Here is a 13,921-nt window from a genome sequence, read left to right as displayed (position 1 = left end):
TGTCATATTTTCCCCCGTTTATAACTGTACTCAGTTTGCATCTGGAAATTCCTTTCCACAGCTGCACTGTGCTTGAAAGGGTTTGCTCTGTCCACTGTGATGGACAGTCTAGAAAGCAGGGCTGGAGGAAAGAGTATAAAAGTCCAGACCATTGGATAAGGACATGATAACCCTTGACTCCGACCAAGTGGCGGATAAGAGAAACTTAACTTGGCGTTTACAAAACAGAGGAAGGCAGAATCAGACTAAGGAGAGTGGAGAAAGACTGTTTCCTTCTCACAGTCTTGAGTGGGTGTGGGATTTCATTCAGTGAGCGGTCACTGGTCCTCAGGAAAAACCAGACAGAGAGGTGGGAACCTAGCAAAAGGGTAGCGCTATGCTTTTGTACTCTCAGTATGGAGCTACAGTTGTACGATATTCTGTCTTCTCTTCCATCCCAGCTTTAATTTATGCTGAAAGAAGATGGAAAAAGTTAAATTCAGGAAATATGAAACAGAAGTTATGGTATATTCAGCTTCCACTGTTAGCCCTCTCTTCCTCATGTAAAATGACTTGAGAAGCCAGGAGGATGAACAGGAAAAATGTTTTCAAGCAACAAAACATGCTGGTAAAGCAAGATAGTCCACTTTAGAGAGGGCATACAGTCCAGTAGGCAGTGGAGAGAAAAACTGGTTATCAAGTTGTCCCAACCCTAAGAGCCATAGGTCACACCCAAAAGGACTGAAGATAAGAACTGAGAATAAATTAGAAAGAAACTTCAAAATCAATACTGAAGGTATTGATTAAGAGTCAGATTAGGTTGTGATCTGTAATGTTAATGAGCAGTGAGAAAAGTACCAATTCTACACAGAAAATTTTCTTTTAAAATCTCGGTTTACATGTTTCAATCTCAAAAACACTGCATTTAACATTGGTGCTCTCCTCCTTTAAAATGGGGAGAAAACAGACAAGACTTCTATGCTTATCTTTCTGTGTTAACCATACCTATTAATGGCTCAATAAAATTTTTGTAGTATGGCATTATTTAAATCTTTTTTTTTTATAATGTTCAAGCATTATTTAAATCTTTTTTTTTTTTTTGATAATGTTCAAGAGAGATCCATCACCCTGATACCTGTGGTATCAGGTGGTTCCAAATTACATGTAATTACAAAAAGGGACTAAAATGATCCCGTGATCATTAAATTATTAGCAACTAATTATACTCATGCCAAAACTAAGATCCCTGAGGTAACTTCTCTTTTTTAAGCTCCTCAGGGTACAAATGGCAATCTTAATATTGTACTTATAACTCTGTACTAAAAATTAATTCCACAAATAAACTACACATGATATGCACTAGTCTATTTAGGAAAAGACTACTGTTTTGAGATAATGCTATTTCTTTTCCTTTTAGCTCTTTTCCCTGTGGGCATTTTGTTTTGCACTGGCACTATAAGGAAACGACACTCAAAGCAATCAGACTTCCAACTTGTTCGCAGCCACCACAAAATACTACTGGGCTAGTTATTAGACTAGAAATAGCTTTTGTATTATATGAATTTTAGTTACTGATATCTGCCCCCAGTGACCATAAACTAAGGCGTCACCAGCTGCATAGAAATGTCAATTCAGAAAGAACTTTCATCTCCAGGTACAAATTTTTATAATCCCCAAATTCCATCATATACAATTTTACTTTGAAAATATAAAACAAATTTTTCAAGACTGAACTGCAACCAAATGTTGAACACCCATTGTCGATGTGGTATAGGGCTGTTCAACTGTCATTACTGAGACAATAATCCCTGACTAAAATTATAAATGCCACCCACTTCCAATTAAAATATTATAATACAGATGTCTGTAAATTTCTAGATTGTTGTTTGCAGAAATACTTTGATTGCTTTGTCAAGGCAGTCTTTGTGGAGGTTTTTAACTTTTAAAGTGAGCCTGACAGCCTTGAATATCATGGTTTGCATTTTAAATCCTTATGAAAGATTCCCCTACCCCCAGTGCTTCTATTTCTGCCTAATGTGTTGTTATCTCTTGGGAAGAAATTAATTCTTTAGGGTTGATCAGACTTTGGTGTGCAAATTCAAATGGACAAAGCATGTAGCATTTTTTTTTTAAACCATGTAGTATTCTTATACTATACTATATAATACAGTAGGCAAATATTGCTGAAAGGCCTTTATATTCAGTCCTGCAGGCATCCACTTTAATCAACAAAATTCCAAATTTATATATATATTTATAAATATACATATATATCTTATATATATATATATATATAAATACTTAAAAACCAAACAAAAAGCCAAGCCGAAAAAACCCTCTCAACAACCTTAGTTCTGAAGATTAACACAGCTGGTTGCTCCACAGAATGAAACAGAGTATGCATATAATAAATTTTCTTTTTAGTTCCTGGGGGTTTACTTCAAGATTTTCTGTAGTAGTTCTGCTCCCTCCAACACTAATTTTCTAGTTCAGTTTTTTCTAATGTTCTATCACTTTCAGACCAAGAGCTCTTGCCCCGGTGGGGAGAAAAGGAAAAGGGAAGTCTTTTTTTCAAGCTGGGGCAGGGGTGGGAGTGGGGGAGGAAGTTGATGATAATAGAGACAAGAAGACACTAATTCTTTCTAAAAGCCTTAGGTTTAAAGGAAAGAGACTTCCTGGTCTCCCTTCCAGGTATCATTTTTGCTCCCCATGCCACAGGAGATGGCAGACAGAACTATAAAAATTTCCTGTCTCTTTGGATCAGTGGCTGAATGCCAGAACTACCTAGGTAAAAAATTTAAAGACAGTTGGCCTCCACATTAGATCAATACAACCAATCTCTGAAGGTATTCTTCTTTTTTAAAAGCTTCCCAGGTGATTTTAGTCTACAGCCAGCATTCAGACCACTGTCTAGACAACAGAGGGCACGATTTCTTATGAGAAAAGGGATTCCTTATGAGAAAGGTCCTATGACAGGAGACTACATAAAAGAATACTATGACATCTACACAGGCAGGATAATGATGTCCACAAAGTCAACCAGAACACGGAACATACACAGGCACCCTTACCTGCAGTCAGGGATGGAGGCAGTTGAAAGGAGTCTTACACATCAGTGACTCTATATTTGGATTATATGACTCTATCAGTAAAACAAAAACCTTTTTCCCCTATCATGCGCCTTGTGGGCTCTTAGTTCCCTGACCACAAAAACAAAAGCTTTATACTCTTACTATAGTTGGGATTTTATTATAATGCTGACTATGCTTTTAAGAGCTATGCAGGTGCCTCCACCAATTTCTGACATACTCCCATGTTGGGGGGGGAGCGGGAATCACTAAACATTCAAGCAATGTAACATGGTAGCTTACAGTCAATTTTTGTTAATTAAAGATTCCTATATGACTCATCACTATAATTACATTAATATTAATGACTCATTCGTGCTATGACAACCTTAATAAAGGTTGATACCATGAACTGAAATGTCACTTGATGTTAAAGAGTCTCTTTAAAATGGATGTGACAGCTTTATATCCTAACAAGTGGTTCAGAATACAATGTATTTGTACTTATTTTAGTAGTAAAAAGAGAGCAGTGAAAAGCACTCCAAAAATATGACACTTGGAATTTATCCTTCTATACCTGCCAGGTAGATATAGTGCCAACGTCACTCTGAACATGAATTAGAGGTCAGAGCTTTGATACAAGCAAAAGTGCCAGCTCTGACCTAAAAGAGATTTTCCTTTTGCCTCAGAAATGGTGGTATGTAGCAGTATAACAAGAGTGACCCTTGTAATGGAACTAAAAAAAAAAGATTGTAATTTAAAAATGTGGTCAAAGGAAATATAGATTATACCAGAACAGGGTCTGAAAGGGCATGACCAGAGAAACTGAAAAAAAATGGTAGCTCCTTGAAGACAGAAACTTGGTTCTTGGTTCGCCAAGAGTGGGTATCTCAGGCACAAAGCTGGTATGAAAAAAAAAAAAATTTTTTTCTGTTCAGAGGAGACAGATATTAGGTAACTGTGGTAGGACACTGTCATGGCTAAGTACTAACACTTTTTCCTAGCTTTCCTGCCTTTCCCATAGCAACAGAAAAACTTTACACTGTAAAACTTTCACTGTAACAATTCAGACAATAGGTACTCACCAGTGACAATTCCAACAATTAAAAAAGATTGACAATTCCAAGAATTCAAAAAGATTTCATGAAAAAGACAATTAGGATAAAATCACCCTAGCATCTACCACTAAAAAAATAACAATTGTTAAAGTACTGAATTAATCCTTATTTTTGGACATTTCTTTCTAGTCTTTTCCTATTATAAACAATAGAGAGAAACAGAGTGTAGCAATTTTTAAAATGTGGATGTCTTTAGAAGGGGCACATGCACTTCAGTTCATCATAGTCTCTACCATTTACCTTCTTAAATTTTAGCATCCTACCCAAGAAGATGCCTGCTTGGCTCTGGAGGCATCTACATTTGCTACCTGTCTTCATAAAATAACCATAAGATATTCAAATATCATAAAAGTAGTGGTTGGGCAGATACTAACCTGCATCATTTGATAAGCTTGGAACTTAAAGGCCAAACTTAAAAAAAGGGTATTTATTTCTTCCTAAATTCAGTATCAAGGGGAAATCTTAAGCAACAAAGTAGGACACAAAGGTATCAACTCTCAACTGCTACTTGACTTAACTTGGACTTCCTTTTATTTTCAGAAAATCATCACTTTCTCCTTACACTGCAGGTACTTCCAAGATCCAAATCACTTAGCTCTTTAAGCACTGCTAAGGATCTACAGCAACACAGGTTTCTTAAGAGTAAGGTTCCTACTCACAGACAAAGAAAACAAACTTATGGTCATCGAAGGGGAAATGGGCAGAGGAATAAAGCAGGAGTAAGGGATGGACAGATATATACTACTATATATGAAATAACCTAAATGAAAAAGAAACACACACACACACACACACACAGGCTCCCCGGGTGGCTCAGAAAGTAAAGAATCTGCCTGTAAGGCAGGAGACCCAGAGCCAGTCCTTGGGTCAGAAGGATCCCCTGGAGAAGGGAATGGCTACCGACTTCAGTATTCCTGCCTGGAGAATTCCATAGACAGAGGTGCCTGGTGGGCTACAGTCCACGGGGTCACAAAGAGTCGGACATAACTGAGCGACTGACACCATCACCACACATATATACACACACGTATATATACATGCATACACATATATAGAATCACATCACTCTGCTGGATACCGACAACTAACACAATATTGTAAGTTGCCTATACTTCAATTAAAAAAGATAGCAAGGCTCTTAAACCAGGTTCCATGGGTCAACATCTGGACAGTTTGATTACTGGCTGTGTGACCTCAAGGAAGCTAACCTCTCTGTGCCCCAGATCCTTCATCTGTAAAGCAAGGATCACAGCAATAATGACACAGTTAGAACCGCGGTACTGCCCGGCGCGAAGTACACGTAACATGTACACATGTGTGTACTATATATATACACACACTGGGTACGTGTACAGATACATACACTGTATATTTATAAAGTGAGCCAGTCGCTCAGTCATGTTGACTCTAACCCAAGGACTGCAGCCTGCCAAGTTCCTCTGTCCGTGGAATTCTCCAGCCAAGAACCCTGGAGTGGGTTGATATTTCCTTTTCCAATAATATATACTAAATATAGTACATACAATATACTTTAATGAAAAAGTTTTTTTACATACAGGCAGACCACACTTCACATAGTAGTGTGAGGCTGTAAAAATTCCTATAAAAGCTGAAACTACGCAAAGCAATCTTAATAATGGGAAGAATGACCACTGGTTCATGATCTTACTCTCAGTTATAAAGGTATAGAAAAAACTCTAAAGCTAATATATTTTTTTAAGGATACTATGCTTCAAAACATTAGAAACACTGAAGAAATGTTTTATTTCTCTGAAAAACTTTTCAGCAGTCATTTCAACAGTGGTTGTCTTCATCTCATTGCATGACTCTGGCTATAGGGTGAATACCTTTCCTAAGCTCGGCAAACTGTCATGTTGCCCACTAAGCCTGGATGCCTCAAGCAGCTGACAGCAAGGTGTGTGACTGCTGAGGTCCTTGCAAAACCTGAGAATCTATGACATTAAAGACAGACCAGAATGAAGAAAGACATGAAGACTTACATTGTACTGATGATTAGCAACAGGCTTGTAATTGGTTGTCACGACTTTCTCCAGCTGCTGTGATAGCCTTACAGGTTTGGAAGATTCTTCTATTTGCAATCTGAAAAACAGAAGGCATTATCAACAAACTTACTTGTTTATTAGAGTGAAACCTGAACAGGTATTCTGATAATTCTTCTTATCAAGACCTAATACTTCACATATAAAGAAGATACATCAGCCTTAATACTTCAAAAACACACTGTACATGACTATAACGTGGAAAGCAGACCACCAGCTAAACATACAAACCATCTCATTTATTTCTACAACTTCCTTCTAAATCTTATACTGTACAGTCAAACCTTAACTTTTAAAACAGAAGCTAATCAGCTTTAAATTTGTGGGAAAAAAAATCTGCATGTAAAACTGAATTATCTTAAGTTACATGGTCTAAAACTAATCAAGGCCTTTATACAAAACTTCCATTCATTTGACAGAAGTAAAAACAGGACACGTCAGCACTCAGGCTAGCAGCTGCTTCACTGGACAGTGCAGATAAACGACCCACCTAAATTAAAGTACAACGAAAAACAGCGCTTTTGGAAACAGAACTATAAAATAAACAGATGACACTACGTAGAGCGTGTTATAAAATATAACACTCGTACATATTCAAACGGCAATCTTAAGAGATTTTGTTTTGGACTAAATATTACCATGGGCTTTCCTGGTGGCTCAATGATAAAGAATCCAACTGACAATGCAAGAGATGTGGATTTCATTCCTGGGTGGGCAGATCCCCTGGAGCAGGAAATGGCAACCCACTCAAGTGCCTTGCCTGGGAAATCCCATGGACAAGAAGAGCCTGGCAGGCTATAGCTCTTTAGGGTTTAAAGAGACTGACACGTCTTACCAATTACAGAACAACAACAACATGTATTACCATGTCCAGTGACTCACATTCAACCATTTACTACTTATTTTAAAAATTAAACTATTCTGGTATATGAGCACAGTAAATCTAAAAAAAAGTTTTAAGGTGGGAAAAGATATAGCTTTCCAAAATTACTACTTTTTTCCAAAATAACTATTTTTAAAGGACAAAAGGCACCATTGTACTTCTAGACTTTTTAACTTAAAAGCACTACAGGAAAAATAATTGCCAGTCATGTCTAGCTAAATTATAATCAAAGAGTAAGAATGAAAGAAAAATACTCATACAAAAACATAGATCCTCACCAAGAGAACTACTCAAGGATTCATTTCAGCAAGAAGTTAAATGAACCCCAAAGGAACGAGTGAAATGCAATGATCACAGCAAAGAAACTGAGAACCATATTAGAAAATTATCTACTTGATACAGACAAAGAAAAGAAGATATAGTTTTAAAGAAAGTGGAACTTAACATGAAAGATGGGAAGAGATCAGAATGAAGGCATTTAAGATTCCCATATATTTTCTAAATTTTCTGTAATAAGCATCTATCATTTTTATAATCAGAAAAGTAAGTATACTTTTTTAATAGGAAAAAGAAATACTGTTTCTTGGAAGGTTTGAAAGCTATAAAAATGGTGCTCATTTAAAAATAATGTATGTTGAACATAATGTATTACTTTCTTTTAATGGGACTTTAAAAATAATTTTCATTTAAAATTCCTTCAAAGGAACAACTTGCCGTATAAAAAGTAACTTTTTCTTTTTTTATAACATTATTATTAATTTGTTGGATGGAGTTTCTTTTCTGTTTCCTTCTGCTTATTTTTAGGTGGTTGTTGTTCAGTCACTAAGTGATGTCTGACTCTTTGCAACTCCATGGACTGCAGCATGCCTGGCTTCCCTGTCCTTCACCATCTCCTTGAGTTTGCGCAAACTCGTGTCCACGGAGTCAGTGACGCCATTTAACCATTTCATCCTGTCACTCCCTTCTCCTCTTGTCCTCAATCTTTCTCAGCATCAGTGTCTTTTCTAGTCAGTCAGCTCTTCACATCAGGTGGCCAAAGTATTGTAGTGTCAGCTTCAGCATCAGTCCTTCCAATGAATGTTCAGGGTTGATTTTCTTTAGGATGGACTGGTTTAATCTCCTTGCTGTCCGAAGGACTCTCCAGAATTTTCTCCAGCACCCCAATTTAAAAGCATCAATTCTTTGGTACTCAGCCCTCTTCATGATCTAACTCTCACATCCGTACATGACTAGTGAAAAAAACCATAGCTTTGGCTATACGAACCTCTCTCAGCAAAGTGTTATCTCTGCTTTTTAATATGCTGTCTAAGTTTGTTATAGCTTTTCTTTCAAGGAGCAAGCATCTTTTAATTTTGTGGCTGAAATCACCATCCACAGTGATTTTGGAGTCCAAGAAAATAAAATCTGTCAGTGTTTCTACTTTTCCCCCATATATTTGCCATAAAGAGATGGAACCAGATGCCATGATCTTCGTTTTCTCAATGTTGAGCTTTAAGCCAACTTTTTCACTCTCCTCTTTCACTTTCATCAAGAGGCTCTTAGTTCCTCTTCGCTTTCTGCCATAAGGGTGGTGTCATCTGCGTATCTGAGGTTGTTGATATTTCTCCTAGCAATCTCGATTCCAGCTTGAGCTTCATCCAGTCTGGCATTTTGCATGATGTACTCTGTATAGAAGTTAAATAGGCAGGGTGACAACATACAGCCTTGACGTCCTCCTCTCCCAATGTGGAACCAGTCCTTTGTTCCATGTCTGGTTCTAACTGTTGCTTCTTGTGCTGCATACACGTTTCTAAGGAGGCAGGTAAGGTGGTCCAGTGTTCCCATCTCTTTAAAAATTTTCCAGTTTGTTGTGACCCACACAGCCAAAGGCTTCAGCACAGTCAATGAAGCAGAAGCAGATATTTTTTTGGAATTCCCTTGCTTTTTCTATGATCCAGTGGATTTTAGAAATTTGATCTCTGGTTCCTCTGCCTTTTCTGTCCAGCTTGTACATCTGGAAGTTCTCAGTTCACGTACTGCTGAAGTCTAGTTTGAGGGATTTTGAGCATAATCTTGCTAGCATGTGAAATGACTGCAACTGTACGGTAATCTGAACATTCTTTGGCACTGCCTTTCTTTAAGATTTGATATATAATACCAAATTCCTCAGGAGATATTACAGATCTACCAATTGGTTGTTGTTGTTTTTTTTTTAATTTGAAAGCTGTTGGTTGTTACGGAAGTTGCTTTCCGAGAGAGAGTGTGGAGCAGTGTGGTGCTTGTGAGCTTCCAGCATGGCATACCGGGGTCAGGGCCAGAAGGTGCAGAAGGTGATGGTGCAGCCCATCAATCTCATCTTCAGATACTTGCAAAATAGATCGTGGGTTCAGGTGCGGCTTTATGGGCAAGTGAAATGCAGATAGAAGGCTGTATCATTGGTTTTGATGAGTATATGAACCTCGTATTAGATGATGCAGAAAAGATTCATTCTAAAACAAAGTCAAGAAAACAACTGGGTCGGATCATGCTAAAAGGAGATAACATTACTCTGCTCCAAAGTGTCTCCAACTAGAAGTGATAAATGAAGTGAGAAATTGTTTGGCAATACCGTTGGTTTTTTTAGGTGTCCTTTGTTAGAGATGTAGTTCTAAAACATGTATTCATAGTGTTCTGCTCACGCTTATGTTATTACCAGATGACAATAAATGCTGTAGGACTGTTTTTATTTAAAAAAAAAAAAAAAAAGGAAAGAAAGCTGTAAATACTACTGGTTTTGTTTTTAACTGTGATTGCCAAGTTGAGTATAGTTATTTCAGTATTAAAATATAAATATTTTAATTCTTCCAATTATTTACAAATCTATATACATCCTTTAACTATATAAGATGGTAATTTTATGAAGTGTAAAAAAAAGTACTCTAGAAATGTCTACAGAAATTTACTGTACATGTAACCATAAATTGTATGTATTGTGTTACTTTGTTTTCATGGGCCAAGTAGAGTTTCTATAAACTAGGAAGAAAGCACTAGCCAGAGACCTAGAAGGGAGATATCCACCCAAAGATGGACTTGGGTTTACAATCTTTGAATGGCCTCTTAACTGCTCTTGGGTGATGCACAAGCTTCTTCCCATGACCGCATGTCATTCTGGGATCCAGCCCCTGCTCCCTCTCCAGCTCAATCCACTGTTCTCCCTCACGTGCATCCCCACGGCTGCAGCTGTGCCATGCCCAGACTTCAGAAGAAGCTTCTTGCAGGCAGTCATCCAGCAAATCTTTACTGGGTGCCTATTCTTGTTGTTGTTAAGTGGCTCAGTTGTGTCTGACTCTGCGAACCCATGGGTTGCGGCACGCCAGGCTTCCCTGTCTTTACCATCTCCCGAAACTTGCTCAAACTCATGTCCATCAAGTAGGTGATGCCATCCAACCATCTCGTCCTCTGTCTTCCCCTTCTCCTTCTGCCTTCAATCTTTCCCAGCATCAGGATATTTTCTGGGTGCCTATGCCTACCAAGAAAAGACTTGCTTAATGGAAGACAAACATTAAACAAATGCTTACCTACAAGTGGCTATCTGCAGGACTGAAGAGGGCAGGTGGTTGGTATTATGACAACTGACTGTGTGCTACTACGAAGTAAAGAATAACTCCAAGATGTGCACTTGGTAAGCTGAAGCAGGACAGCCCATGTTCATAAGAGGTGAAGCCTTAAAGACTAGGTGGAAATGATTCCTCCAAGCAGAGAAGATGTCTCAAAGTGACTGAGAGAGAAATGTTTAGAAAGAAACAAACAGTTGCAGACAGGTATAGGAATGTTTACAAAGGATTAGAACTATGCTGCTGCTGCTAAGTCACTTCAGTCGTGTCCAACTCTGTGCAACCCCACAGATAGCAGCCCACCCGGCTCCTCTGTCCACAGGATTCTCTAGGCAAGAACACTGGACTGGGTTGCCAGCAAGGAGATCAAACCAGTCCATCCTAAAGGAAATCAGTCCTGAACATTCATTGGAAGGTCTGATGCTGAAGCTGAAGCTCCAATACTTTGGCCACCTGATGTGAGGAACTGACTCATTGGAAAAGACCCTGATGCTGGGAAAGATTGAAGACAGGAGGAGAAAGGGATGACAGAGGATGAGATGGTTGGATGGCATCACCGACTCAATGGACATGAGTTTGAGCATGGCATCACCGACTCAATGGACATGAGTTTGAGCAAACTCCGGGAACGGGTGATGGATGGAAGCCTGGCGTGCTTCAGTCCATGGGGTTGCAAAGAGTCGGACATGACTGAGTGACAGAATTGAACCGAGAACTATGCATGTGTAAATCCTTTGGAGGAAAAAAAAAAAAAACAAGTGGCAGCCTGTTTCTGAACGCCTCTCTCTGTATTCTAACCTTAGGCCTATCCCCTTAATGCAAATCAGTTCTCAGGGGCCTGGCCTCTCTAAATGGTATTCTAGCTTTTATGTTGCCACTAAATTACCTTTTCTGTTACAATCACCTGGCTCCACAATTTGATCTTATGAGACATTCAAGGAGGGAGGCATGTACTGGCTTCTTCTTTCCACATTAAATGATTGTTCCCATTACTTCACAGCTTGAAAATTCCTTGGGATTTCAGTGTGTTTAGGTTAAGTGCGTTTTTATAAATGGTAGCTTATTCTTGTCATACTCTTACAACTAGAATTTATTTTCAACCACTGTATCCTGATTCAGATTTAGGTGGCATGGTCTCCTTTCCATTCTATGCAGAAGTTCTAACAGCCAATTTCATCATCCATAGAGTGTCATGCCATTTTTATCCTCAAAGTATCTTTTAAATATATAAAGGAAAAAACTGAATTAACTTTTTTTAAAAAAATAAGAGCTTAAAAATTTTAAATTTAAAAATTTAACCTTCTTATTATACATTTAAAAAGTCAAGTCCAAGGGTTTTGTTTTAATTAAAAGAGGATATCTCATGATTCAAAACTCAAAAGGTTAACCTATGGATGGAAAATATATTTTTAAAGAACTAAATCTTAAAATACTTTAATTAACTTGAATAGTTTAAAATAATTTAGCAGGGTTCTTTACTTAACACTAAATAATTCATTTAACATTATCCCATGAAGTGTCAGAACAATTTGCAACTCCATTTCACCACTGAACAATGTACCAAATTAAACATCACTGACCTCAACACGCCTTCAAGGTCAAAATAAGGTTTAAAACTAGGCTTGTACAAAATAATATAATGAGGAAATATTTGGTTTGCACAGCTGAACAGCAAACTACACACAGAGGTTTGGGGCTGGACTCGGGGGAAGCTGACAGCTTTATTGTCCCAATCGTTTAAAAAACTGGCCTGGGATTTGCCTGGTGGTCCAGCGGTCATGAATCCGCCTGCCAGTGAAGAGGACATGGGTTTGACCCCTGGTCCAGGAGGATCCCACATGCTGCAAGGCCACTAAGCCTGTGCACCACAGCTGCTGAACCTGTTGCCCTAGAGGCCATGCTCCACAACCAAAGCAGCCACCTCAGTGGGAAGCCGGCGCGCGGCAACGAAGAGCAGTCCCCACGCGCCACAGCCGGAGAAAGCCTGAGTGCACAGCAGAGGGCCCAGGCAGCCAGAAGTAAATAAATCTTTTTTTTTTTTTTAAACAGACTCTTAACTTTTTCAGAAAATTTAAAAACATGGTGTTATTTTCAAGAAATAATAATAGAAAAATATTACTATGTGATCATTTGGACACAGCTAGACCCTACTTTTACAAACCACTAAAAAAAAAAAAAATTGTGGTGCTAATTACTACCACCATTTCAGGACAGTTTAGAGTATATGTCCACAGTCTTAGAAGACTAGGATTCACTGAATTACCAGTCTTTCTAGAATATTATTTAAAGGGTCAGTTTCTCACTTTCCAATCAAAGGAAAAGCTCAAGGGCTACATAACCTAAGAGCAAAAACACTAATAAAATAACCATAACAACAGACATCTATAAAGTATTTTACTATGTTGTAGAAACTGTGTTAAAGCTCTGTCTACATCTCAATCTTACCTTTTCCTTATAGAAGGCAAAACAATGGGAACTCAGATCTTTTCTTTTTTTTTAACCCAAAGCTGCAAGTAGTTAATCTATATACTCCCTAAAAGGCCATATAACTAAATAACCTCTCTAATTAAAAGCTCATTGGGTTTAGTTCAAAACAAGTAATTCTCTTATAATAACTATAAATGGAATATAACCTTTAAACATTATGAATCACTTTGTTGTACATCTGAAACTTACATAATATTGTATAACAACTACATCTCAAAAAAAGCAATTTTCCTTTATTGGAAAGGAAATTGAAGGTACCCACCTGCTTTCAGTTAGCCCAATTCTACACACACACACATAAAAGAGCACATTCTCTTTTTAAAAAAAAACAACATCTGGTCACGCCAAGCAGCATGCAGTATCACAGCCGCCTGCCCAGGGATCGAATCGACACACCCTGCATGGGAAGAACGGCATCTTAACTGCTGGACTGCCAGGGACGTCCCACACATTCTTCTTTTTTTTTCAATACATTCTTCTTTATAACACTGAAAAAAAATTCCTATTTCATCAATGCCACTAGCTACTGGCTATAATTATGGTTCATAATCCACCTTATTAAAGTCACTTAAAGATCTTCATTATAGTGTATTACAATCTACACACTGTAATGGGAATTCAGTTCTCAAATAAAAAAGTAGTATAAACACCCTCCAAATATTTTAAATGTCAAAATCTAAAACAATGAAAAAAAGCCAAATTTCTATTGCTCTAAGCTGTTGGCAGATTGGGGAAGACAAGTCTACATATTTTA

General features: G+C 37.9%; 1 protein-coding gene and 1 pseudogene across 2 annotated transcripts in view; one reads left to right on the top strand and one right to left on the bottom strand.

The window, feature by feature from the left end:
- Positions 1 to 6,102: 6,102 nt before the first annotated feature.
- Positions 6,103 to 13,921, bottom strand: part of GTF2F2 (general transcription factor IIF subunit 2) — a 108,144-nt gene continuing 100,325 nt past the window's right edge. The window contains exon 6 of one of the 2 annotated variants that reach the window (XM_043477859.1): positions 6,103 to 6,265. In XM_043477859.1, the coding sequence (XP_043333794.1) occupies positions 6,118 to 6,265 (148 nt within the window). In that variant the 3' untranslated portion in view covers positions 6,103 to 6,117. The remainder of the gene's footprint in view (positions 6,266 to 13,921) is intronic. The other variant, XM_043477860.1, reaches the window with a different exon arrangement.
- Positions 9,382 to 9,660, top strand: LOC122447325 (annotated as a pseudogene).

Source organism: Cervus canadensis, chromosome 9 (genome assembly GCF_019320065.1).
Source record: "Cervus canadensis isolate Bull #8, Minnesota chromosome 9, ASM1932006v1, whole genome shotgun sequence".
In the NCBI taxonomy this organism is placed as follows: domain Eukaryota; kingdom Metazoa; phylum Chordata; class Mammalia; order Artiodactyla; family Cervidae; genus Cervus; species Cervus canadensis.
Note: the sequence above shows the minus strand (reverse complement) of the source record. Positions and strands in the feature narration are given on the sequence as shown.